The following is a 25,832-nucleotide window of genomic DNA, read 5'->3' as shown; positions in this document are numbered from 1 at the left end:
AAAACTGTGGCTTTGTGTATTTTCTGTTACTGTAATCTCACATTTTTAATGACATGCTTTGATTATTTCCTTCTCCCAGCCCCAAATCACTGTATCTCTAGGCAATGTAAACTAATTGTATTAGAATAAACACAATACAAATAAAAGGCAAAGACCTAAAATTGATCAAAACTGTAGAATCAAACATTGTTCTTGCTGGGGAGAAATGCTTTTTCATCTTTTGGATTATCTGTGTCATTGCTTTCACCTCTCCTCAGAAGTGTAGTTAATCAAGAACTGAGTACACTTGAAAAGCCAAATCACAGACTAGGAGACAATATTTGCAGTACATACTTGCACACCCAAGGACTTTAATCCAGAATATACAAAGACTATTTACAAATCAATAACGTTAAAAACACACCTTATACAAGAGGATATCAAAATGGTCAGTGGAAAAATGCGAGTTCAATATTGTTAGTCCTAAGAAGGCAGATTAAAAGGGGAATGGCTAAAACAAAACAGACTGAGAACAAGTCTTAGTGAGGATGTGGAACCACTGGAACTTTGTCACATTGCTGGTGAGAGCACAAGTTAGTACTGCCACTGTGGGAAAACGTTAAGCGGTACCTTCTAATGCTAAACTTACCTTATTTCTGAGCAATTCCATACATGTATGTTTATGTCCACCAAAAAGCACATCCTGCAATGCTCACTGTGGCTCTATTCAAAGTAGCCCAGACCTGAAAAGCACCCCAATGTCCAGCAGTAGAATGGGTCCACCGTGCTCCAGTCACTCAGCAGACTCCTGTGACAATGATGGTGAGACTCTGTTGTCATGTATCACATGACCGACTCCCAGAGGCATGATATTTAACGAAAGAAGGGACACGAAACAGTCCCTATGGCATGATTCTTTTTATGCAAAGTCCAAGAACAACAACAACAACAAAGACAATGTATGGTAAAATAATCCCGCATATTAGCTACTCCTAGATGTGTACGCATGTATGGTTACAGACTGGGAAGGGGTCTAAGAGGAACTTTGGGCTGCTGAAAAATTCTGTATCGTATCGATGTGGCTGTTTGACTGATTTCTACAGCTGTGAAAGTTCAAGCTGCACGTGTAACGTTTTGCACACTTTACCATATGTAAATGTTATACCTCAAGAAAAAAAGGGCACTTTATTTTGTATCTTTTAAATTTCATTTGAAGGCGGAATGAACATCAGACACAAGCCGCTAAGAGTTGAAACACGACTACTTTACAGTTTTGAAATGAAATCAACCTTGGCCCAAATGGTTCATATTAAAAGGCTGTAACGCTGAGATCTGAGTATATACATTTCTTACTGACCAACGTGTATGAACAAATACAGAGTTTGCAAAAAGGTGAACCGTAGGTTGGGATCTATTTAGGATTTTACAGAAAAGCCTCATTTCAACATATGATAAAAGAGAAATTTTAAAATAAAACATTGAAAAGTTTTGAGCCACATGTGTTTCCACAAAAGAGCTCTCCCTAATTCTCTAAAAACTGCTGACCTTTTCAAGAGGGAGTAGAAGGCGGCGTGGGCAGTGTGCCTTGTTAGCCTTACAGGATTTACCCCATTCAGAGTTCAGGCTAACAAACATAGAGATGGTCAGAATGCCTGCCATCTCATCCCAAGTACAGGTTGTTCTAGAAGGAAGGGAGACTGTATAAGATCCACTCATTTTTGTAACAGGTCAATTTATACTTTTACCAGTTTTTTTTTTTGGATGACTAATAAGAAGGAGAAAAAAAGATTACAGATAATATATTTTTCTGTGCTTAATATTAAAATGCTCTTTCAATTAAGTGTAAACATTCCATGCTTCAGTACAAATGGAAGCATTGGGACACCTGAATAGTACTATAGAATCTCTTTTCTAGATTGCATTTATTCACTCCAATCCAGAGAAAGAAGAAAGAAGGGAAGAATGCACATGCCTTAGAAATGAGAAAGGAAAGAATCGGTGTGCATTTCCTTTTCAAATGAAATCCAGCCTTTAAAAAAAAAAAACCTGCTGAAATCTATGGGTTTATTTTATGAATCTCGGGCCGGAGGATTTCAGAGACTTAAAACAACATGAGGGCTCTATTTCTGCAGCTAATACATTATATTAATAGTTCATGATAAATGAGTCCAGTTTCTGAAATGCCCACAATAAAAAAGCTAACCCTCCAGCTTTTAGGCTGCCTGATGCTATTTTTCTGGGTGTGGATGGAGTAGGAGCCTGGGTGGAGAGGAGTGTCCTGTGTCAAGTTGCCAGTCTCCAACCTTCCATGGAGCATGATGGATACAGGGATGATGGATACAGAAATACATGTTCCAAAGCTTTCATAATAATCAAAGAACAGAGCCGGCGCCGTGGCTCAATAGGCTAATCCTCCGCCTTGCGGCACCGGCACACCGGGTTCTAGTCCCGGTCAGGGCGCCGGATTCTGTCCCGGTTGCCCCTCTTCCAGGCCAGCTCTCTGCTATGGCCAGGGAGTGCAGTGGAGGATGGCCCAGGTGCTTGGGCCCTGCACCCCATGGGAGACCAGGAAAAGCACCTGGCTCCTGGCTCCTGCCATTGGATCAGCGCGGTGCACCGGCTGCAGTGGCGGCCATTGGAGGGTGAACCAACGGCAAAGGAAGACCTTTCTCTCTCTGTCTCTCTCTCTCACTGTCCACTCTGCCTGTCAAAAATTAAAAAAAAAAAAAAATAATCAAAGAACAGAATCAGAACACAGCCATTTGTAATTGCTCTATTTATTAATACATATATCACAAATGTTCACAATATCAATGCATTCTTGTTGGCATGCTAGACAGAGGCATTATTTTTAAGATCTTTTAAAAATATTTTGACTTTTGTTCCCCCTTCACACTCATTTTTAAACTGATCCGATGAGGTCTTCAATGTGTGTAATGTCAACGCAAGAAAAAAAAAATACAGAAGAAGTAAAATAACACAATTGCAATTAACTGGGGAAAACAAAAGTGATGTCATTGCCTTCACAGGAAGCAATAGTATAGCTTTGTAACAGGATTGTACAGGTTTCAACTGAGAGGCAAAGTTACACTCAACTGTCCCTACATACCCAGATATGGAACAATGAGAAAGGAGGCCACCCAATGCTCAGTGACAATGCCCGTCATGCATGACACATGCTCTCTCCTCCTCACGGGCAATTACTGATGTGTCGCTGTGTATGTCCTAGGTAGCCTAAAGAAGGTAGGAAACGGCCTTAGTAAAGGGAAAACCCAACCAAACAACATTAAGCCAAAAGAACAGGTAACTATTGTCTGCTTATCTATGTAAAAGTGTGTGGCATTTATCGACCACGGTGAGGGGCTTACAAGAGCCTGCCACACTACATGCAGGCCCCAAAAGGGCCAGTGATGGGTGCAATCACCAGTCACCTAGGATGAGCTGCAGGTGGACCAAGTACAAATGGAAGAGCTGGCACACACAGGGCCTCGGGGGTCGGGGGTGGGGGGTTCACTAGGACTAGCTGCAAGGGGATCTGGCTACACTCTGTGGCACAACAGGGCTTCACAAGATGGACACTACACATGATGAGTGCTGTAGGGTGAAGCAGAGACTGGGCTGGAGTGTCAGTTGCACGCAGGGATGGGGGTTAGGGTAGTAGGGCAAGTGGATTATGCACTGTGCTCTAACATTCTTTGGAAGTCTTTCGAAGATTTCTGCAGTTTCATTTTAAAACAGGTCTCTTTTTCCATCATTCTTGAAAGACTAAAAGAAAAATTAAAACATGTAATTCATCATTAGTAAGAATTAAAAAAAAAAAGGTAGCAGTACCAATCACACCTCCTCCCCAGCACCATGGAAAGGAGATTTTCACACGTGGACAAGTACCATAAAATCAGGTAGTTAAGTGGCCAGGCAGCATGCCTGCTCCTTCGAAGGGCAGCACGTGTTCCAATGGGGAACTCCCAAAATTAACACTCCCCTCCCCCGCAAACACTGCCACTCACCTTCTCCTTACACCATCTCATACTGATTGGCCGTGATGAACCGGGACAGACAGCAGGCCAGAAGCATGCCAATCAGCTGTTTCCAGGGAGAAAAAAACCAACAATGACAATCTCAGATCACTGGACTACCCCCTATTTTGAGCCATAAATGTAATTTTTAAATTTTATTTCAACGGAAAAAGAATCATTGACTATGTTTATGGATATGATGTGATCTTTCCATAGATGTACATCCCTCAATGTGAATTTTAACTACTGATGGTTTCTGGATATGAATATAGAAAGGGCAAGAGAGAAAAATATCAAATCTGATTTCATTTGTGAGATCTCTCACCGAAATACTGGGTGAGGGTCAACTGGAGGTTCTGGAATTAGTCATAAGAGTCTAGCTCTAACTCTATCTGGCTATTTAAGAACAACTTTTGACATTGAAATAGCATTAAAAGTTGTTAATGCTAGGAGAGTAAAGAAGAAATTAAGTATCATAACTAGTGAGACATAAACTAACAGGGCTAAATTTAATTCAAAGCCATAGCACATGCATTTGGAAAACTTCTCAACCTAGCATGAGACTCCTGTCATACCAGGATGATAAAATACTAGTTCTTTCCTTGAGACAAGAATAAAGACACTATTCTTAACTAGGTATACTTGCCAATAAGGCGAAGAAGAAACACTTGTGAGAGGTACGAGAGGAAAGGGAGAGTGGGGCTTTAAATTCTCTGTCTCTCAGTCATGTGGATATCTCGGCCTAAGTGAGTCCATCTACCCTCAAGGCCCTCCTCCTAGTTTTTCAGGGATCCCAACACAAAAGAGTATCTCCCTCCTCAGAAGACCCTAGTCCTCTACCTTAGTGCTTTACCCTAATCTATGGCACAGGTGAATCTGAAAGAAATGGTTGTGAGACCATCAAGACACCCCTAAACAACATCGTTCTGCTCCTTAGAAGCCAAACTTCTCATTCATGAACCTGATGGATTAATATTCCTTGGACAGGAGCCCAACTGGGCACTTGAGCCTAGAGGCTGCCTTCTCTTGGCCAATGTAGTCCTTTCTCGTTATGGAATTGGGGTGGGAATGACCTTAAGATATAATCTGGTGCAGTGTCACTCACTCAGAGTGTGTCCCCAGGACCAAAAGCATCAACATAACCTGGAATCTGGTTACAGAATACACATTCTCAGGACCCCCCCCCCCCAAGACTTGATGAATCAGACACTCTGGGATTCGGGACCAGCGGCTGGTGTTTTACAAGGCCTCCAGGGGGGAGGGACTCACTCATCCAGTCTACCTAGTCACTCTTATCTTACAGGTGAGATACCTGCAGCTATAGTGCCTCTCACTGTTGGTCATGGTGACACCTGAACTCCGTTCTCTTAACCCACCTGTGCAAATTCCAGTCCCCAATTCTTATCTTGCTTTCCAAAATTAAAATTGTGCTGTGAAATATACAAACTGTAACCTCTTTCATATATATGAAAAAAAGACATCACCCTGTTGGACTCACCCTATCTCCTCCCTAGGCTCTAGTCAACATCATTTTGTGCCAGAAATAGTGTTATGCATTTGCCATCAAGTGGCCAAAAGTAGCATGGCTGCACCCTCCAGCATATTCTGCCAATTGAGAAACTAAAATCCTCCCTTGAGTACAAGGACTTTGAATATTAGTCTATCCCTTTTTATTGGAACTGCCATTTTTCAGGACCAACAAGCACCAGAATATGTTAGATACTGCCAAAAAATCAGGTTCCAGCCAAGACAGAAATTAGAGATATAGAAGAATTCAGAATAACAAGTTATTGCATCTTTACATAAGCCTGTGCAATATTATAACCCTGATTTTCAAGATAACAGAATGGGTTGATAAGTGTAAACAGTATTTCCCAAAGCATGAAGCGCTTAAGGCTATACCCCATCTCCCCTCACCCAAAAGAATAGCCCCAGCTTTATCCTGCCTTCTACACAGGGAAGGGAAACAGGCCTCCAAAGGGCCTGGAGAAGAATTTCGGGCACATAATGAATCATCCCAGTAGGCAATGGGCCCTAGGGGAGGCCGTGCGGGGAATGAGGGTAAGGGGATGGATGGGTGGGATCTGTATTTCCTGATGAGCAACTTAAATCCCATAGGCTCAAACCCTTTGCTATAAGAGAACACATTGCGTTTTGTTCAGGCGCTACCTGAGGCAGAAACGAGAACGACCTTTGACCTCCACATTTAGTACGGCAGACCAGGCGAGGACGCCAGAGGCAGAACCCTGGATCCACGGCAGCTGCTCAATCTCGAGCAAGCCGGCGAACCCCTCCCTTCTGGAAACCAGCTCTGTCCTCTCCACTCGGGACCATAATAGTGCACGAATGGGGCGCAGATCTCACCCAAGGGGTTCCAAGTCTAGCAAAGCCCTGTGTTTGTAAACCTTGGCTACTCAACTGCAAAAAACAGAGGCCCAGAGAATACTCTACCTCCCACTAAGTGCACACACACACACACACACACATACACACACACAGCCAAACCAAGGTGCAAAGCAGTATTGCAGATCAAGCAACACAAGTGTCTAGGCACCTCATACTCCTGGCTTCCAGCTTCCAGCCCCTTTTGGGTGCCGGGAGGTAGGAAGAGAACATGCAGACAGACAGTACCTGCGTCAGAGTTCACGCACCATGGCAAAGCCTGCGCAAGACAGCACAAGATCTGACAGAGCGCATGCGTGCAGAGAGAAGGCGAGTGCAAGACAGAGTGGCAGGAGAGCAAGAGCTCCTGCGGGAGACCACTCTGGGAGTGCACACGAGATGGCAGAGTGTGTGAGAGACGGCATATGCAAGAAAGCAAGCGCGTGGGTGAGAGAGCCAGAGAGAGTGCACACGACAGCACGTGGGGGAGAGTGCACAGCAGAGCCCATGAGAGCAGCGAGTGTGGGGGAGGGCATGAGACAGGATACGGGAGCCAGCACGTGCAAAGTGCAATGCCAGAGAGCAGACGACAACACACAAGCACATGAGACAGGACAGGGGGCCGCCAGAGTGCATGCACCAGCAGGCAGCACAGGAGGTGTGAGACAGCACAGGGCTTGTGTTGGGGAGCAGAGTGCATGAGAGCACGTGACAGCAAAGCGGGCAGGGGTGCGAGTGCAGCAGAGAAAGAGAGAGAGAGAGAGAGAGAGAGAGAGAGAGAGAGAGAGCGCGAGCGCACGAGGGAGAAAGCAAGTGCGTTCCCCTACCCCCACGTGCTCACGCAAGCTCTCTCTCCCCCAAGTCCTCCCGAGAGAAACAGTAGCTGCCAAAGACGCAGGGAAGAGGTATCCCACCACACTACACCCAACGCCGTGCTGTCATCAACAGGGCAGCAGGATCTCCGCATCAAGTCTTCACTGATGGGCTTTTCCTTGCCAGAACAAAGGCAACGAGCCTCTGCGGTGAGAAGTATGAAATAGCTGACAAAATCCTGCCATCCAAACAAGGCTTTTAAGTGAGCGAGGGCAGCTAACAGGAGACAAAGTTCTTTTACAGCCCATCGAAAGGTGAGACTTGGCTCTCCTTGTACTTTATGCCGCCTTTCAGACTTATTTATTTACTTGAGCAGGGAGAGACAGAACTTCCATCTGCTGCTTCATTCTCCAAATGGCTGCAATATTCAGAGCTGGGCCAAGCTGAAGCCAGGAGCCTGGAACTCCATCTGATCTCTCAGGTGGGTGGCAGCGGCCAAAGTCCTTGGGTCATCGTCTGCTGCTTTCCCAGCCACCAAAGCAGGAAGCTGGATCAGAAGCAGAACAGCTGCGACTTGAACGAGCACTCTCATATGAGATGCTGGTGTCACAAGAAGTGGCTTAACCCACGGTATCACAATGCCAGCCCCTTTATACCACTTTTAATCTTTGCAGCAATAAACGTGCAGTGCTAATTTCTTCCAAGGAGGTCACAAGAGCAGGTGAAGAGGAGGGCAAGAAGGTGGAGGGAAGGGGAGGGAAAGTGAGAGGAAAAATGAGCTCTGAACAGAGCCAAGGCACAGACAGGCGTAGGCAAGTCAAGCCACAGGCCACACAACTGGTTCATCAACAGCAGCCAGCATTTGCTACGTTTTACTAGGACACTGCCTCTTTGATTTCTGAACGCATGGAGCCAAAGCTTTGCTTCCAGGTCACTGGCCCGGATCAGTAGAGCTCATTCTTCCTCAAGAGGCATCTGGCAAGTGGCAACCACTGTTCCCAGGAGGCCCTGGATCTACTGGCATCTGGACGCCAACTTCAGCTTCCAGGAACCCTGAGGTTGCTGGCACCATAAACACGTGCAGTTTCTAGTTCGTCTGCCCGGGGAAGGCCAGCCACAGCCATTCCTCTCACTGCCCCAAGCTGAACAAAGCAGATCCCAAGTCTGTGCCCTGCTGGTCCTGCCTGGTCAAGTGAGAGAGTGGCACCAGCTCTTTAACACCACTGGGATTTGTGTTTTGTTGTCTCATTCCAACAATGATGTGGTACCTCGATGAAACCTAAACTCACTGCTGACAGTTCCTGCACTGCGGTTTCTTGGGGCCAAATCTCCTGTCTCACTGCCCCAGAGGTCACAGAGCATACACAACCTCCAGATCAGGGATTTCTTTAAGAGAGCAGACCGATTCAGGCTCATTAGGCAAGATAAACATTTGTCCAAGTATGAATTGCTTCCCAGGGATGTGAGAGAGAGGAGTGGAGGAGAGCTACTCAGCAGACCCTTCAGCACCTGCAGAATGACACAGTTACCTTCTGTCATCTCACTAGCGGAAGTAAGATCCTCCTCCCCACCACACCAACGCACATGGCCACAAGGGAATATTCTTGGATGAGAAGATACTTTGACATTCTAGGCTCTTTGAGGCTCTCTTCTCCTCACATACAGTCCTGACTTCATGTCCCTTTAGGGCTTTAAGAAAGCTATTAGTGGAGCCTTCAGCAATACTTTTGCCTCCAAGGGGACAGTCCTCCTCAAATGCCAAACATAAACCCTTTGGGTTTTAACAACCTGATGCTACATGGAAATGTATTCAGTGAACAGTATGTTCAAGGCTGTCGAGTGCATCCTGTCCATTTCCATCAGTCAGGAGGTTTGGGATCCTCTAAAATGGAACCCCAGCAATGACAGAGATGTCACTCAGTGTTATTATTGAAATATTATAGAAAATTTTGAAATGTCTCTGGGGATTGAATTAATTGGCATTGTTCATCACCCCACTGTGATTTGTCTGTGTGTTGATGTGTTAATGGTTTAATTCACTTCATGGCTGAAAAAAAAATGAAGCATGGTAAAGAGAATTTTGCAATGGCAACAAGAGGAGCTGGCATTGTGGCATAGCAGGTTAAGTCACCACCTGCAACGCTGGAATCCCATATGGGTGCCAGTTCAAGTCCTGGCTGCTCCACTTCCAATGCAGTTCCCTGCTGGTAACCTGGGAAGAATAGCAAATGATGGCCCAAGTGCTTGGGCCCTTGTACCCATTTTTGAGACCCGGATAAAGCTCCTGGCTTTGGCCAGGCCCAGCCCTGCCAATTTCAGCCATCTGAGGAATGAACCAGCAAATGCAAGATCAATCTCTCTCTGTGTCTCTCCTCCTCTCCCTATAACTGACTTTCAAATAAATTAAAAGAAGACACTGCAACAAGAAACACACTTGTCTTCCAAGTCCACATGCACTTGCGGGATGCAATGTCACACAGATTGGGGGAAGAGAAGCTATTCTGCATTTCTAAGGCTAAAGTCTCTATTTCGAACAATTTCTTTCTTTCTTTTTTTTTTTTTTTTTTGACAGGCAGAGTTAGAGAGAGAGAGACAGAAAGGTCTTCTTTTTCCGTTGGTTCACCCCCAAATGGCTGCTGCAGCTGGCACATTGCGCCAATCCAAGGCCAGGAGCCAGGTGCTTCCTCCTGGTCTCTCATGCGGGTGCAGGGGCCCAAGCACTTGGGCCATCCTCCACTGCACTCCCAGGCCACAGCAGAGAGCTGGCCTGGAAGAGGAGCAACCAGGACAGAATCCAATGCCCCAACTGGGACTAGAACCCAGGGTGCCGGTGCCGCAAGCGGAAGATTAGCCAAATGAGCCACGGTGCCGGCCTACAACAATTTCTAAGGCTAAGGTTCTATTCTTTGATCTAAGTGATGGTCACACAGGTATATTCATTTTATGAGCACTTATTAAGCTGCAACTTAAAATTTATGCACTTCTCCACAGATTCCATATCTCAATACAGAAGTCTTAGAAGCGAGCAAATGTGAATAAAACTGAAAGAACATCTACATTGCTGGGTACACTGGAAGGGGTGAGAGGCATGGAGGGAAAGAGCCGGTGTGGAACCAGGGGCTGTGAAAACGCTGCAACAACACTACTCGGGCCTTCTTTGAAAAATGATCTGTTGTTCTGAAGAAAGTCTGAGTTAGACATAAAGAACGTTTGGATGTGGTTACTAAGCACACAGGTCAGTCCTTCTATTCAAAGCAATATTCTAACAAGGTCAGGACATTTGGCTGGGAGATGAGAAGCCCGTGGGATGGTAGCCTGCCCCAATGGAGGTAGGCTCAATTTCAGATTTAGCTGAACATTGGTTCCATCCTTGAGTATATGTGGTTCACTTAATTTGCGTAAATTGGGGGGTAGCATTGTGGTACAGTGGATTAAGCCGCTTCCTACAGCAACAGCATCCCATATTAGAGTGCCAGTTCAAGTACTGGCTGCTCTACTTCCTATCCAGCTCCCTGCTAATGTGCCTGGGAAAGCAGCAGAAGATGGCCCAAGTGTCATCTTGGATGGCATGGGAGACCAGGATAGAGTTCCAGGATCCTGGCTGTTGCAGCCATTTGGGGAGTGAACCAGTAGCTAGATCCCTCTCTTTCAAACTCTATCTTTCAAATAAATAAATCTTAAAAGAATTATGTAACGATTTCTCTCATCATTATTAGAAAGAAGGGATGGGGATAAAGGAATATAAAATTCAATACACAAAAATTTGGTTTCCTCTTTTAAAACAGAATTGTCAAGCCTAGAGATTAAAGTAATGATCACAAGGTGAAGTTTGTTAAATTTAGGCTTTATGCTAAGGGAGCAATTTCATGCGAAATCCATAAGAACTAAGAACAAAGAAGGGACTGGTCAATCAGGGAAAATAAGCTTTGCCCAGATCCAGATCAGCCATTTGATGTTTTGAGTTGTTTATGCTCCAATTAAGCCAGCACGTTGTTCAGTTAACCTCCATTTGACCTACAGAAACAGCAAGTTGTTTTTCTGGGGCTAGTCATTAGTTGAACTGTAACTGATATTCCCTTGATGACAAAACTTCATTTAAGTTGAAAAAGGAAAATCAATGAACAGATGACCTGAGGACTAACGAGCAAGGAGCCCTGACCCCATCTATCAGCCTTTCCCAAGGCACAGGAAAACTGGATGAGAATGTGAAGGCCTGAGGAGAGAAGCAGAGTAGAAAGGAGGTGACCGACTAGACCAGGCTTTGCACAATTCCGTAGGCTACCTGGGAGAACGCGATTCCGAATGCCACTCCAGCGATGATCCCCATGTTAGTCTCCATGAAACTGGTCACCAGATCATAGCAACCCTGGGAACAGAGAAGTACAGTCAGGGAGATGTGTTTTGCCCAGGCCAGGCAGGGCTATATGCATTTGCAACACTCCCACATATTCTGCAATTTTAATTCAGCAAGTACAAAGGTAACTCATCCCAAGGACTTACTAGCATTCATTTTGAACAAAACAGTACTAACAAAAAAGCCAAACATATAAAAAAGTATAAAGTGCAACAAATCCCCATATGACCCTTCCCCTAACATCATAACATATGGCCAATCTTGTTTCACTGAAACCTCCCAGACTGGGGCTGGCATGGTGGTGTAGCAGGTAAAGTTGCCGCCTGCAGTGCCAGCATCCCATATGGGTTCCGATTTGAGTCCCGGCTGCTCCACTTCCGATCCAGCTCTCTTCCATGGCCTAGAAAAGCAGTGGAAGATGGCCCAGGTCCTTGGGCCACTGCACCCATGTGGGAGACCTGGAAGAAGCTCCTGGCTCCTAGTTTCAGACGGGCACAGCTCTGGCCATTACAGCCATTTGGGGAGTGGACCAGGGGATGGAAGACTTCTCTCTCTGCCTCTGCCTCCCTGTAACTCTGCCTTTCCAATAAATAAATAAATCTTTAAAAAAAAAAAAAAACTCCCAGACTCCCATTCCCAGCTGGATAAATTTAAAGTGAATATTGGACATATAATTTCATCCACAAATGTTTCAGTAGTAGCATTCAATCTAGCCAGAAATCTCTAAGATCTACCCAAGTAGGCTGGAACAGATGAGAAGGCATTCCAAAACCTTAAACAGGAAATCTTAGCATCTTAGTAACTAGCATTTTGACAATGAATGACAAAATCTTGAATAAATAGAGTGAAATCATGTGATTAGAGAGAGGTGCTTGAATACTTGCCAACTTTATCCAGTTGCAGAGCTCTTCCTAAATAGAAGAGTTTTTTTGGTTTTTCTGTTTTTTTTTTTTTTTTTCTTTTTTAAATAGGGAAAACCTAAGTTCTGGAGTCAACTTTTACAAAAATTCACTAACCTTCAAGAAATTTACTTTCCCTTCCTGGGTGTCGATTAACTTTATCCATAAAATGAAGAGCATTTCCTTTTAACATATCATGAAACCTTTCAATGTCAAGACCAAAAGTAATCATTATTGCCAATTGCAATGTCACTTTAAGACTGATAAAATGAATTACCTGTCTTGAAGATGAGTGATCAGGCAATGTTCAGCAACATTGGCAAGCATTTGGTTTTTATTATTCTTGGTCACACTTTTATAAACCTAATCCAGGTGGGAAACACCAAATTTTGTGTTTCACCGATAACACAAAGACAAAAGCTGACTCTTTCTGTTAAACCCTGACTCTTAGGTCAAACAAAAGGGGCAGGAGTGAAAGGGTATATGTCCGTGCCCATGTGTGTATTTGTATGGAAATGGCCAAATCAACCTAGATTCCTGAATTGATTTATTCAGCTAGGAAGATATGACCTTTTTCCAGTTTTCTGAAAAAGAGTTTTCATGGAAATGTATAAAGTCTATGAAAAATGAAGACATTAATTTAATAAACAGGGTAAAGGTTGCTCTTGTTTACCAAGAAAGGCACACTAAGTTGTAATAACACCTGAAGAACAACAAAAATCCCAGTGCATCTCCCATCATTAAATTCTACAGGTAACAATTTGCCATCCTCATAGCTTGTAAAAACTGTGCCAGGCTGTATCTTAGACACTTCCAGTCTGTTTGCAGAGAAAAGGGTTCATTAACTTAGCAGCACTGCTATGGCACATGTTTTCAGTGCAATTGACAAACTCCTTAGTTATCAGATGCAAATTTGAAGGCCAGGGTGCAGGCGGCAAAGGAAACACATTATTGCTCATGGCAAGTTTCCAAATTTGATTCTTTACAAGTAGAAGCTTGCTGCTTTCACTTGTACTAGTGAAACTCTATCACGGTATTTTTCAAAAGATAGTAGAATGGAGAGGAGTCTAGATTAGGAAGAAGTCTGAGGTGGAAGAGAAGTGAATATTTTTCCTTGATACTTTTTTCCCACCTTAGTGTAATATTAATACAAAGAGGACAGACTCAATGTAGTTCATAGATGTAATTCTAAGAATGTCATGATATTCCCTTCACCCATCCCTTCCCTACTTTCTTTCTTTCTTTCCTTCCTTCCCCCCTTCCCTCCTTTCTTATTAGTTTTTGAGATAACATATTTTAATTAACATTAATGTCAAGGACTTAATGCTCTACAAATAAACAGATCAACAAGTAAAAAGTAAACAGACCCTAGCTCAGCGGTTATATAGGCAAGGGTTATAAACAATAGTGAAACGGCAAGATTTTTTAACAAATATCTGAAACGCATCAAGAAAAGGGTTTTTTATTATTCATCTTGAGATGATTTTTTCACATGCAGTTGAAAGAACCTATCCTCCTATGGTAACATCCTTCAAAACTGTAGATGGGGTGGGAGTTTGGTTCAGTGGTTAAGACTCCGCTGGGGATGCCCACATCCCATATGGGAGTAACTGGGTTTCAGTCCTGGCTTTTCTGCTTCCAACTCTAGCTTCCTGCCAAAGCACACCCTGGGTAGCAGTAGGTGATAAGTCAAGTATCTGGGTCCCGGCCTCTCACATGGGAGACCCAGATTGAGTTCCAGGCTACTAGCTTCCACCTGATCCAGCGCTGGCTGTTGCAGGCATCTGGGGAGTGAGGCAAGATGGAAGATGGATCGCTCCCCAACCCCCGCACTTTCAAATAAAAATAAATGAAAATGTAACATAAAGCGGCAGGATAATATTTCAGGCAGGATATCGACGATGGTATAATCAAGGTTCAGAACATTAGCACCACCACAAGGGTCCCTCCCGCTGCCCTTTCAGAACCACAACCCTCTCCGTGTTGGGAGTAGCTATAGCCTTTAGCCACGGGTTGCTGTGCTGGCCACCAGCAGTGAAGACATGCAGGAAGGAGGTCCAGCACCAGAGTGAGGTCAGCTCGAAAGAAGGAAACACAGGCTCTGTAGTACAACGCAGAAAGAAGCAAGGTGGGCCATGTTCTTACTTGGAAAAACTAAATAGTCTGGCGTATTCTTTTTCTCTGAGCTTCAATTCCACACCTAAGCCGAATATACTGTTCTAAAGTATGATTTCTACTCTAATTTAGCAGATCTTAGAGTCACTGACACTTTGTTTTTTAATAAGACCACACCAACCAGTAAGAAAAACTAGAAAAATAAAATAACTACCTGTCAGTAATACATCTGCGGCAAAAGAGTTTTTTCTAAACCTTCCTCCACAATGGGTGACTCTTGAATGCGCAGCATTGCATCACGTGGGAGCTTGTTAACATGAAGAACCTGAGGTCCCAATGCAGACCTACTGAGTCAGGAGCCATCAAATGTTAAAGAAGTTTAACAAGCTCCCTAGGTGCTTCCCATGCCCGTTAAAGTTTGAGAAGCACTCTTCCATAGGAAAAGACTCATCACTATTCTCTCCAAATAGGAAGGCAAATCATGCCAGTGACGGTATTACTTAAAATGAGAAGATGAAAATGATACAGCCTTTTTTAATGAGATCAATGTCAAAATAAAGGTTTTCCACTTCTGCCTTTTCCTCTCTCATTCACCACGTGGACCCACCAGTTCATTTTCCAGATCTCAGCACAGCTCTGCAGACTGCAAGAACCGCTTTGGTAATACAACCGCGGGCCATGTTGGCTTTCAGCCTTGCGATCACCACTACACTCTGATCTACCTACCCACAGAATTCTCTCTCAATTTCCTAATATGAAAGCCTGGTTGTCAGGTGTGAGATCAACCTACAGAGACTTGCTAAGTCTCCTAGGAAACACCCCAAAACAGAACCTTGAATTTGCTCACTCTCTCAGCATGTCTAAATCAGCACAGTCACCAATGGAAAACACCTGCAAGTGGTAGGCCTTCGCTATCAGGAGTAACAGGCTAGTTCCAGACAGCTTCTGGGAAGAGGTCTCTCTGTAGCTGCCAACCAGAACCACTCTTTCTTCCCCTTTTCTCTTTACAAATTGGCAAAAGAATCCTACGGAGAGAGACTCAGCCAATACTATTATTCGCCAACCGAACCAGCAGACATCTCACCATCCTGCAGGCTAAACCAAAACAAAACCATCCCAAAAACCAAACAGTAAATATCCTGTTAAACTGTTCACACCTCTTTCCCGCTGTCTCCCAGTAATCGGTACAATGTAGGTTCCCCAGGCTGCCAGGGAGGAGCCAAGAATCATCTTTCTTTGCTATTGGATTGTAGGGCTCAAAACACCAAAACATCAACAGGGATTATGCATGTATTCCTCATCACGGGATCGTGTGAAACTGGAATGTGAGAGCAGAAAAGCCTGCTGGGAGCCAGGAGTCAGTAGCGGGGAGAATAGCATTTTTGAGCATCGACTACTACTGTCCGCCCCATCCCATCGCCTACCTTTGGTAGATGAGATGTCTGAGACTCAGTGCTCACGTGGGCACTACATGAGAATGTCTAATGGAGCTCGTAGACAACTTTCAGTTTCCACCCAGTTTTGTCTCTTTTGAGAGAATCGAGTTGGAGAGGATATGGGAAATGAGCTAGAAGTTAAACATGTCTTCTAAGGATTTAAGGTGCTCAAGAAAATATAAAGTGGGACTGTAGCGGAGAAGTGGAGAATGACATTGTGTGGGTTAATAACGAAATGAAAAAAACGCTACTTTGTCTTTCCCTTACCTTTCCCTTACCCTATAGGGATTATAATTGCAATAATGGTTAGAATATGCCTCCAAACTTGCTTTTATATACCAACAAAATATCCTTCCTAAAGGACCTGCTGCATCATTCTAATAAAACACACAGTATGTCATGGTAGCAGACAAACTTCACCAGCATCACAGCTACATGTACATTACATTAATGCAATGTGATGTTAAGTAGAAGAAACACTTATTATGCCCTTAATCTGTGCCAGGTACTGTGCTTTAGATATTCGCTCTCATTCAACCCTCATATCAACTACCAGGGGCAGGAACTATTATTATTATGGGCAAGGCAAGACTGAAAAAGGTAAAGTGACTTCACCCAAATCACACAACCAGTCAGTGACTCAGCGAGAGTTTGAACAGGAGTCTGACTTCAGAGTCTCAGCTCTTGACTTCCTGTTGCTCAACTTTCCAAACAAGGAGGCAGTATGAGTGAAAAGGAAATACCTTTAGCAGAAGTTGGTGGGTGCTGCTTTTATGAATGGCTTTCTGACTATCTGTTATGCCAAAGATCTTGTTCCCATTTATCAGCTATTGCCTTCCATAAATCAGAGAATCCACTGCATGCCAGGTCTGCTTGGCACTTCATAAAATGGCAGCATAATGACACATATGGGTGCTCAGTGGGGATGTCCATGAAAAAACCAGAAGTCGCTTTATTAACTAATGAGAAGTGAAGGAGGCCTCAAAGTTGGGTTCATAAGAAAATTCCGATAGAAACAGATGTTCTCTTAGCTAAGACAAGAAGCTGTCAGTACTGAATCACACTAATAGCAAAGTAATAAGCCTCAAAGTAGATAATGAGCTTCCAGAATGGCAACAGCACCTTGCAGCAGCTCCATTACAAATACCCATATTATATCCGCAACATACAGAAACCATCTCTTAACATTCTGATCCGCAGACAACAGCTCTCTTCCCCTTTATGAATTAATCAGCAGTTGGCCAGGAATACACAGACTTTTGAAGAGATCGAAAGAACAGAATTTTTTACCTTAGTGAGAGGAAAAAAAAATTTACCCATTGGCTGAATAGCCACAGGCAAACTCAGCAATGGCATCTTCCCCTCCCTTTTGCTTCACCAAAACGTTATTTTCTATGTGGCATTTCTCTAAGCAGTTAAGAACACGGATAGCCTTCGCATGCAGTTGTATCGTGTCTTCAACATAGTCTTTGTCAAGTGGAGTATACAATTGATTTTCCTTTCCTCTGACAACTGAAACCTCATTTTCCTTATTTCCACTCGGTACTAACTTTCAGATTTCTTTTAGCCATCTTTTTTTTTTTCCCCTCTCTCATTTCTTTGAGAGTCAGGAAGTTGACAGTGAATTGAATTGGAGTTGGTGATTTCCTTTCCTATGGCAGTGAATTCCCTAAAAGAAAGGCCACCCTCCTAGCAGAAGCATATGCTGTCTGTCAACTCTACTCCCCTTTTCCTGCCAAAGGACTGGCATCCAGCTGCGAGTAATTTCATGTTTAGATGGAATGTTAAGCAGAAGAAAGACACCCAGAAAGAAAAAAGCCAACGTTCTCTGTCTGAAACAAGCGTCGGGGTTAACAGGAACCACTTGCCAAACCTTCCTAACCGTGCCTGGTCGATTCTTGCTGCACGAGGCGGATGCAAAGCCGATCTGAATCACAGCTGTCTCTGGTAGACGAGAGCAGTCTCAAGTGCCTCTCCCAGGCAGTCAAGGATCACAAAAGAAGATTCTCGATCCCTATTTCTAACCCATTCGTCCTAATTCCACAGAAACAAAAAAAAAAACACTCTCCCAAGTATTCACCGCTGGCCCCATCAGGGCTGGGAGGAAGCAGGTACCTTCTGGTTAACTTTGGTGGCGGCCACGGTCAGGTTGTGCAGATCCTGGGCATTACAGTCGGTTTCGTTCATGCAGCAACTCGGGGGGATGCCATGCTCCAGGAAGTAGGGGCTGGTGCTCCAGTTGGTGTAGTTCTGCACACCACAGCAGCTCAGCTATTAACAGGGAAAGGAAAAGCATCAAAGAGTGGAGTATCAAAGCCCATCTCACTCACTGACGTGCAACTTTTAAGAGAAAAATAGGTCAACTCCCTAAGATACTATGCACGGGTGAGTAAAGGCAAACTGAACCTCCACTAACAATTACACTCACTCCCACGTCCACTGGAACTCAAACAGGGCCGTTAGTCCTGGATTACCCATCTGATGGCTTTCTTACATCTCCAAAAGGCAAAACCACGCTTCCCCGTCCTAGCTGCGTATCAGCATCACCAGTGTGAGTTAGGTGCTGTTAAAGATATAGGTGTGCTTGTCAACGAAATCATGACTGTGGGGGGAACAGAGGCAAATAATGGTTTCACAAGCCTCAGTGGTTTAGAAAAAGATGCACAAAGAAGAAGAAAGATGGCGCTCGGGTTGGAAACTACAGCCCAGCAGCCGCCTGTTTTTGTAAATAAACTTTTATTGAGACACAGCCATGTCTATTTGTTTATATGGTGTCTGTGGCTGATTTGGTGCTATGGTGGCAGGGTTGAGCAGTTGTGACACAGTGTGAATGGCCCTCAAAGCCCAGGATATGTACCCTTTGTGCAATTACAAAAGACACTTGCTGACCCCCCTGATGTGGAGAATATTAAAGCAAATGGAAAAAAATATATAATTAACTGGTGAATCTGTGCCAACAGTATATAGTTCCTGTAGTATTCTTGGGATTTTTCTCTATGAATTTGACATTTTATCAAATACATTACAGAATTAAAAATATGGCTGGTGGAATAAAACAAACAACACGGAAGAAAACAAAACCCAAAGCCAGGAACCTCCTCCGCAGGTGGTCCTGATGGGTGGTCAGGTGGAGCAGCAACGGCCACCACCCTAAGGCACTCCGGCCAGGAAACCTGTCTTCCTTTTCCTTAACATCTTCTACAAAGTACCAGATAGCCCATGCCACTCACACACTTGAGCACCTCAGTTACTTCTAAATCCACTCTCTGCCCCCACTACGTTGCCCCAGTTCACCCAAGCTCTCTGCCCAATCCAAAGACACTGATTCCAGAAAGCCACCCTTTGGGAGCATAAGATCCACAGCATATGCTACTGGCACAATCTAGGCGCAGGTGTAAGCCCAGTCCCTGCAAGCAGCTCCCATCCTGATCGTCTGTCCCCGGGACTTACGCTGCGCTGCACATGGTCCACTGCCCGGCTCCTCTCGTCGTTGCCATTGTAATTCTGCATGGCATCCGTGTAAGTCCTCAGGAAGGTGTCCTTGATCTATGGAAGGCCAGTAGAGACATGGTTTCAATCTGCGGCAGCTGAGATGACTCGGTCTCATACCAACTTCCACCCCAACACCACATCTTCTCTAGGTCTCTGAATCAATGTAGGCCAGTGAGGGGATGGAGACCCCGACTGGCGAGGCAAAAGAGCTCGGAAAATTCGCCAAGGGAATGATTAATTCAGGGAAAGCACAAGTTCTCTTGACTCCCCGTGCAGAAGTCTGGCCTGTTAAATGACCCACTAGGGTGACTAGTTGGCTTTGGAAAGGGCTATGAGGGGAGCTGCCACACCTCAGGCCTGAGTTTGCCAGTTATTTTGTTTGAACTGATCATGCCCATGTTTCTTTCTATAACTTTCTCTGCCATCACACAGAAGACTGGTTAAAGATAGGCCATTATGGGGGACAGGAAGACTGATGGTTTGGTCAAAAGCTGATCCCTTCTGGACCACACAAGAATGCAGCAAACCAGGGCTGACGCTGGTGCATAAACGGGTAAAGCTGCCGCCTGCAGTGCCAGCACCCATATGGGTGCTGGTTCAAGTCCTGGCTGCTCTACTTCCAATCCAGCTCTCTGCTGTGGCCTGGGACAGTAGTAGAAGATGGTCTAAGTCTTTGGGCTCTTGAACCCACGTGGGAAGACCCAGAGGAGACTCCTGGCTTCGGATCGGCACATCTCCGGCCATTGCAGCCAACTGGGGAATGAACCAGTGGAATGGAGGACCCCTCTCTCTCTCTCTCTCCCCCTCTCTTTCTGCCTCTCCTTCTCTCTCTGTGCAACTCTGACTTTCAAATAAATAAAATAATTCTTGGAAAAAAAAAAGAATGGAGCAAACCAACATTCACTTACCTGTCTTTATTGGGGGGGGGGGTGAGGATGAAGGAAAAGAATTTTTCTTGTTAATAAAGGGTTAATGAATTTTGGGGTAACTTTCAATTTCTGTTCCACTGGAAGCCACATGAAAGTGAAGTGTCAGGGCCAGCATTGTGGTTCAGGGGTAAAGCCACCACCTGCAATGCTGGCATCCCATATGGGTGCCAGTTCAAGTCCCAGCTCTCCACTTCCAATCCAACTCCCTGCTAATGCATCTGGGAAAACAGTAGAAGATGGCCCAAATGCATTGGCTCCTGCCATCCATGTGGGAGACAAGGATGAAGTTCCAGGCTCCTGGCTTCATCCTGGCCCAGCCCCAGTTTTTGTAGCCACTTGGGGAGTGAACCAGCGGATGGAAGATCTCTGTCTCTCCCTCTAACTACCTTTCAAATAAATAAACAAATAAATGTTTTTTAAAAAACTGATGTGTCAGGTATGTTACCTGGCAAGCTGTCTTACTATAAAACTGACCCCTGTCTGGGCCACTAAAAACCCCTGGGTGGAATACAGTCACAGTCGCACACAAGAGGAGAGAAGGCAAGAGCTCAGGTAGGAGTGAGTGAGGCTGCTGCTGCTGTTCACAACGCACGTGGGGCAGGTTATTAGGGCTGTCCGGGCCACCATGACTTCAACAGGTTTCACCTCACCTGAGAATGGGAACACACCGTGTGTGTGTGTGTGTGTGTGTGTGTGTGTGTGTGTGTGTTGGTGGGGGCAGGGGTGGTTCTAATTCCAGATGCAGCACCCATACAAGACAGCTTGTGGGAGTGAATGCTGGCATCTGGAATCCTGTCTCTGGTACTGGGAAACCTAGTACAAGAGGTCAAGGGGGTGGAAAGCACATTAAGACGAGCTCCCTGGAAACTCAGCCAAGCAGGACAGCAAGCCTTGGTCACTGGCCACGCTGGATTTTCAAGAGCCACAGCCTCCTTCTTCCTCCTATATCTTGTTATCCTGCCAACTTTTCACCAAATGTGTACTTACTACTGGCTGGCTGGATTTGTGGGGTGCATACGACTTTATAAGGCAGCAGGACAACTAGTTCGGTGTTATGCAGACACCCAGTCGTGCCCTGTTGAAGCAGCTATTTTTAAAGGAGTATTTGATCAATATTGAAGGTCATTGCTTCAGAACAGGGAAGAAGACCGTTCTGTGCAATAGCATACATTGCACAGAAGAGGACAACCAATCAAGACCTCAAGTTTAGTGGCATCCCTGCAGTTAGAGTATCTTTGCAATCGCAGGTCATTTGGGAAACAGAGCCTTTAGCTGAGCTCTCCACTCACCTCGTGACGAAACACAAATCCTGAAATGCCAGCGACGAGCTCAGCCAGGAACACCAAGGACAGGAACATGGCATACTGAAAACCAACGGGACACGGGCAAAGTCAGACATGTCAGTATTATGGACAAGGCTACTTCCGGTTATGCTCCCTACATACACAAACTTGAGAAAAAAATTTAAACATTCTCCAGATTGACTCCCATGAACCTCAACACAGGTGTCTGTTTAATATGCATAACTGTTTGGGAGTGCACATGCTAAACAGAGTTCACCAGGAAATTGTGCCTTTCACCTTGGCTCGACCAGGGAAAACCTGGAAAGGCCTTTCAGAACTAAGCTATTCACACCGGTTCGAGTCTCGGCTGCACCACTTCTGATCCAGCTGCCTGCTAATCTGCCTGGGAAGGCAGCAGAAGATGGCCCAAGTGCTCAGGCCCCTGCCACCCACAGTGGGGACCCCAATGGAGTTCCAGAAGCCTAGTTTTGTCTGGACTAGACCCGGCCCTTGTGGCCATTTGGGGAGTAAACTAGCGGATGAAAGATCTTCCTCTCTCTCTATCTCTTCCTCTGTTTCTGTTGCTCTTTCAAACAAATAAAATGAATACTAAGAAAAAGAAACCTTGAGCTAGAACAAAGTCTGCTCTAAAGGTCACAAGACCCAGTTCTATCCTGTCTGGGCCAGGGGCAGAGGGGGTGGTTCTATGGTCATCTAGCATCTGTGAGCCCACCCCCTGCAGCCCACTGCATTTAGAAACTGTCAATTATTGGAAAGACTTCCTCTCTCTGGCTCACAAGCCCGCCTACTTCTCATTTCCACTTGCTGGTGGGGGTTGTGCTTTCACGACCTGTAACAAGAGCCCAGCCTCCGTTGTATACATTAGCCCTATATATGTTCTACACACGGCTGCCATGTGAAGCTGCTGCTCCCATTCATTTGAGCAAACTCTTCCCATTTCCTCAACCACGTCTCATTGAAAATGGCTACAGCCTGGCATTGTTTTCTTGCCACCCAGGCCGAGACACCAGCATGTGCACAGGAGGGCGCTCCTCCGCAATAGGGAGTGGTCCCTGGACACAGCACCCTCAGCAGCTTCCCATGGAGATGCTTGCCTCTCTTGTTCTGGACGCTTCATGGAATTTACAGCCTTTAAAAAAGGAAATCTGGAGGCCGGTGCTGTGATGTAGTGCGTAAAGCCACCACCTGCAGTGCCGGCATCCCATATGGGCACCGGCTGCTCCACTTCCAATCCAGCTCTCTGCTATGGCCTGGGAAAGCAGTAGAAGATGGCCCGAGTCCTTGGGCCCCTGCACCTGCGTTCGAGACCCGGAAGAAGCTCCTGGCTCCTGGCTTTGGATTGGCCCAGCTTCAGCTGTTGCAGCCATTTGGGGAGTGAACCAGCAAATGGAAGGCCTCCCCCTCCCTCCCTCCCTCTGCCTCTCTGAAACTCTTCCTTTCAAATAAATAAATAAATCTTAAAAAAAAGTAAATATGCTACTCTACTAATGATGTTTGCAAGCATCTAAAACCCTTAGTGCTTCTCATTTTGTGTTGCCTGTACTTCCCAAGTTGACTGTGTGCTTGTGTGTGTGTGTGTGTGTGCACATGCATGCAATACACATGTGCATCCAAGTTCAGGGTATGACGTGGTACTTACCAGACGTTAAGGTTTTCCATTTTTGTGACTTTGAAAAGCAGATAAAAGGAAGGAGAACTGATTCCTTAAATGGCTTAAATGGTGCAGTGGAATCTGGGTAGACTGCACATGGCTACATTACTTACCTGTAAAGTGTGCACACGTCTTGTAAAATATTCACATGGATATAGAATCATAAACTAGTGGCATATATATTACAAGAAGGAAATACTGCCTTAACTTACCAGTATCTTTCAAAATTTTACCCAAATTCTCTGCAAACAAAGCCCAGGCACTGGAATATGAAATGTGCAGTTGGAGAATGTCCAATGAACGTGACTTCTCTTCTCTCAACTGTATACAAAATGCAAGTCGGAGCACACTTTCCTCAGGAAAGGGTCTCGCAACAGGCCTACACCCACCAGAAAGGCATGTGCAGGAGTAACTGCAGGAGGCAGGAAGGACATTCGCCTCCGTGCTCAGAAGGCTCCCTAGGATTGAGTGCTGGACTTAGTCTTAGGAAAGAGGCAAGCTCTCTGGGCCTCCATAAAATAGGCAGAGTTATTTTCAGTTGTCTTGTAATTCATGAGGTTCAATGAGAACCATAGAATCCTGGTTTAACAGTTAATCAAATTGCTTCCACCCTCATCAGCCAGATGAACACTTGTCTCTCGCAAGTTCTTTGTAGAAGCTTCTAGACAGCAGCTGCTTCACCTACAGAAGGCCATGGTCAAAACCCCCCTGGGAACAGCTTGTATTAAATACAGGTGGTAGGGGCTGGAGTTTTTCTCCCAAATGTAAACACTGGAGGAGAAATAGTGCCAGCTTTCAAAAGAGGCATGTGTGGGGTTTTCAAGAAGTTCATGGGCAATGCACATTATTTAAAAAAAAAAAAGAGCTATGAGTGGATTTCAAACATTATTAACAAGGCAACATGGCTCTAATAGAATCTGCTTCCCCCTTTCATGGAATTAGATTTCTGCAACTTTTTTTTTTTTTTTTTTGCTTAACACCTTGTTAACATTTCTTTATTGACTCCTTCAATCCTCATCAGTGGAGAACATGGACACGGAGTGGGGAATTGGGTAACTGGTCTACCAAAGGTTGAAAATCACAGCAATAGCCTTTCAATAGTCTGCGCTTACTCTTTGGGAAGTGTCACTGTTTTGTCTGTCCTACTAGAATATGGGCACCCTGCACTATTCCTGGTAGCCAATACTTGGCACTGCATCAACCCTCTAAGAGGAGAAGGTCTGGCTTAGCTCAACTTCCACAGCACTGAGCCAGGTGGTACAGGCTTAGAGAAGAGCGTACGCACGCACCCAGGCTCAGCCAGGCTCAAGGAGGCAGAAAGCATTTCTCCAGTGGGGCCTTGGAGGGGAAAGGTGCTTATGCTCTGTCATCATCTCCCTCAAGGGACTGCATTTACTGTGCCAGGCTGCATTTGGAGTTGTTTTCCCCTCTAGTGGATTTGGTGAGGGTCTAGACTAAAATTACAGTCAGTGAATATGAAGGCTGATATGTGGCTTTAAGAAAGACCATTTCACTCACCTATACTTTACATTTTGGCAAACAAAAAGGAGCCAGTACTGGGTTGTGACAAACTCACCAGTTTCAGCATCCATGGGCTACCACGGCATGTAGCAAAGCATCCAAACAGGCCAAAAACGACGATGGTGGTGCCAGTTCCAATGAGCACGTAGGGAGCATTTGTGGAGTTCTCGGCGATCAGGGAGATATAGGTGCCCAGAGTGAGCTTGCCCCAGACTCCAACAGCCAGCAGGATCACCCCAGTGATCTGCAAAAGAGAATAGAGTGTGAAACCATCGCTGAGAGTGATAAGAACTGACACAGAGCAATGTGGTCAGATTTGAAGATTCAAGTTTCCATGAGCAAGATGGTACTTGTTGTCGGATTCCCCAAGCGACGGGAGATGTCAGAGACCATTAACTAAAACCACCACAGAGTAAAGACATTGTGATTTTGTACAATTAGATCTGCCTATTCACAATCCCATCTGTAATTATGTGTTCATTGGAGGTCAAGCCAACAACAACTTTTTAAAAAAAAAAAAAAAGAAAAAAGCTACTTAAAAAATATATCACAGGCCGGCGCCGCAGCTCACTAGGCTAATCCTCCGCCTTGCGGCGCCGGCACACCGGGTTCTAGTCCCAGTCGGGGCGCCGGATTCTGTTCTGGTTGCCCCTCTTCCAGGCCAGCTCTCTGCTGTGGCCCGGGAGTGCAGTGGAGGATGGCCCAAGTGCTTGGGCCCTGCATCCCATGGGAGACCAGGAGAAGCACCTGGCTCCTGCCATCGGATCAGCGCGGTGCGCCGACCACAGCGCGCTGGCCACAGCAGCCATTGGAGGGTGAACCAACAGCAAAGGAAGACCTTTCTCTCTGTCTCTCTCTTTCAGTGTCCACTCTGCCTGTCAAAAAAAATATATATATATATTTATCACAGAGCAGATCTAAGAGCCTTCCCCAAGTTGCTG

The 25,832-nt window shown here is 45.2% G+C and overlaps 1 protein-coding gene across 1 annotated transcript in view; it reads right to left on the bottom strand.

Annotated features, from left to right (window-relative positions):
* Window positions 1-2,740: 2,740 nt before the first annotated feature.
* TSPAN7 (tetraspanin 7) overlaps window positions 2,741-25,832 on the bottom strand; it is a 119,621-nt gene continuing 96,529 nt past the window's right edge. The window contains exons 2-8 of the mRNA XM_017349860.4: window positions 24,947-25,135; window positions 21,705-21,779; window positions 19,445-19,540; window positions 18,110-18,265; window positions 11,473-11,556; window positions 3,987-4,062; window positions 2,741-3,744 (exon numbers count right to left, since the gene is read on the bottom strand). Coding sequence (XP_017205349.1) covers window positions 3,994-4,062; window positions 11,473-11,556; window positions 18,110-18,265; window positions 19,445-19,540; window positions 21,705-21,779; window positions 24,947-25,135 — 669 coding nt within the window. The 3' untranslated portion in view covers window positions 2,741-3,744; window positions 3,987-3,993. The remainder of the gene's footprint in view (window positions 3,745-3,986; window positions 4,063-11,472; window positions 11,557-18,109; window positions 18,266-19,444; window positions 19,541-21,704; window positions 21,780-24,946; window positions 25,136-25,832) is intronic.

This window comes from Oryctolagus cuniculus, chromosome X (assembly GCF_051225735.1).
Source record: "Oryctolagus cuniculus isolate XC-2025 breed Fujian yellow rabbit chromosome X, ASM5122573v1, whole genome shotgun sequence".
NCBI lineage: Eukaryota > Metazoa > Chordata > Mammalia > Lagomorpha > Leporidae > Oryctolagus > Oryctolagus cuniculus.
The sequence above is the reverse complement of the archived record's forward strand: the minus strand, read 5'-3'. Positions and strand labels throughout refer to the sequence as shown.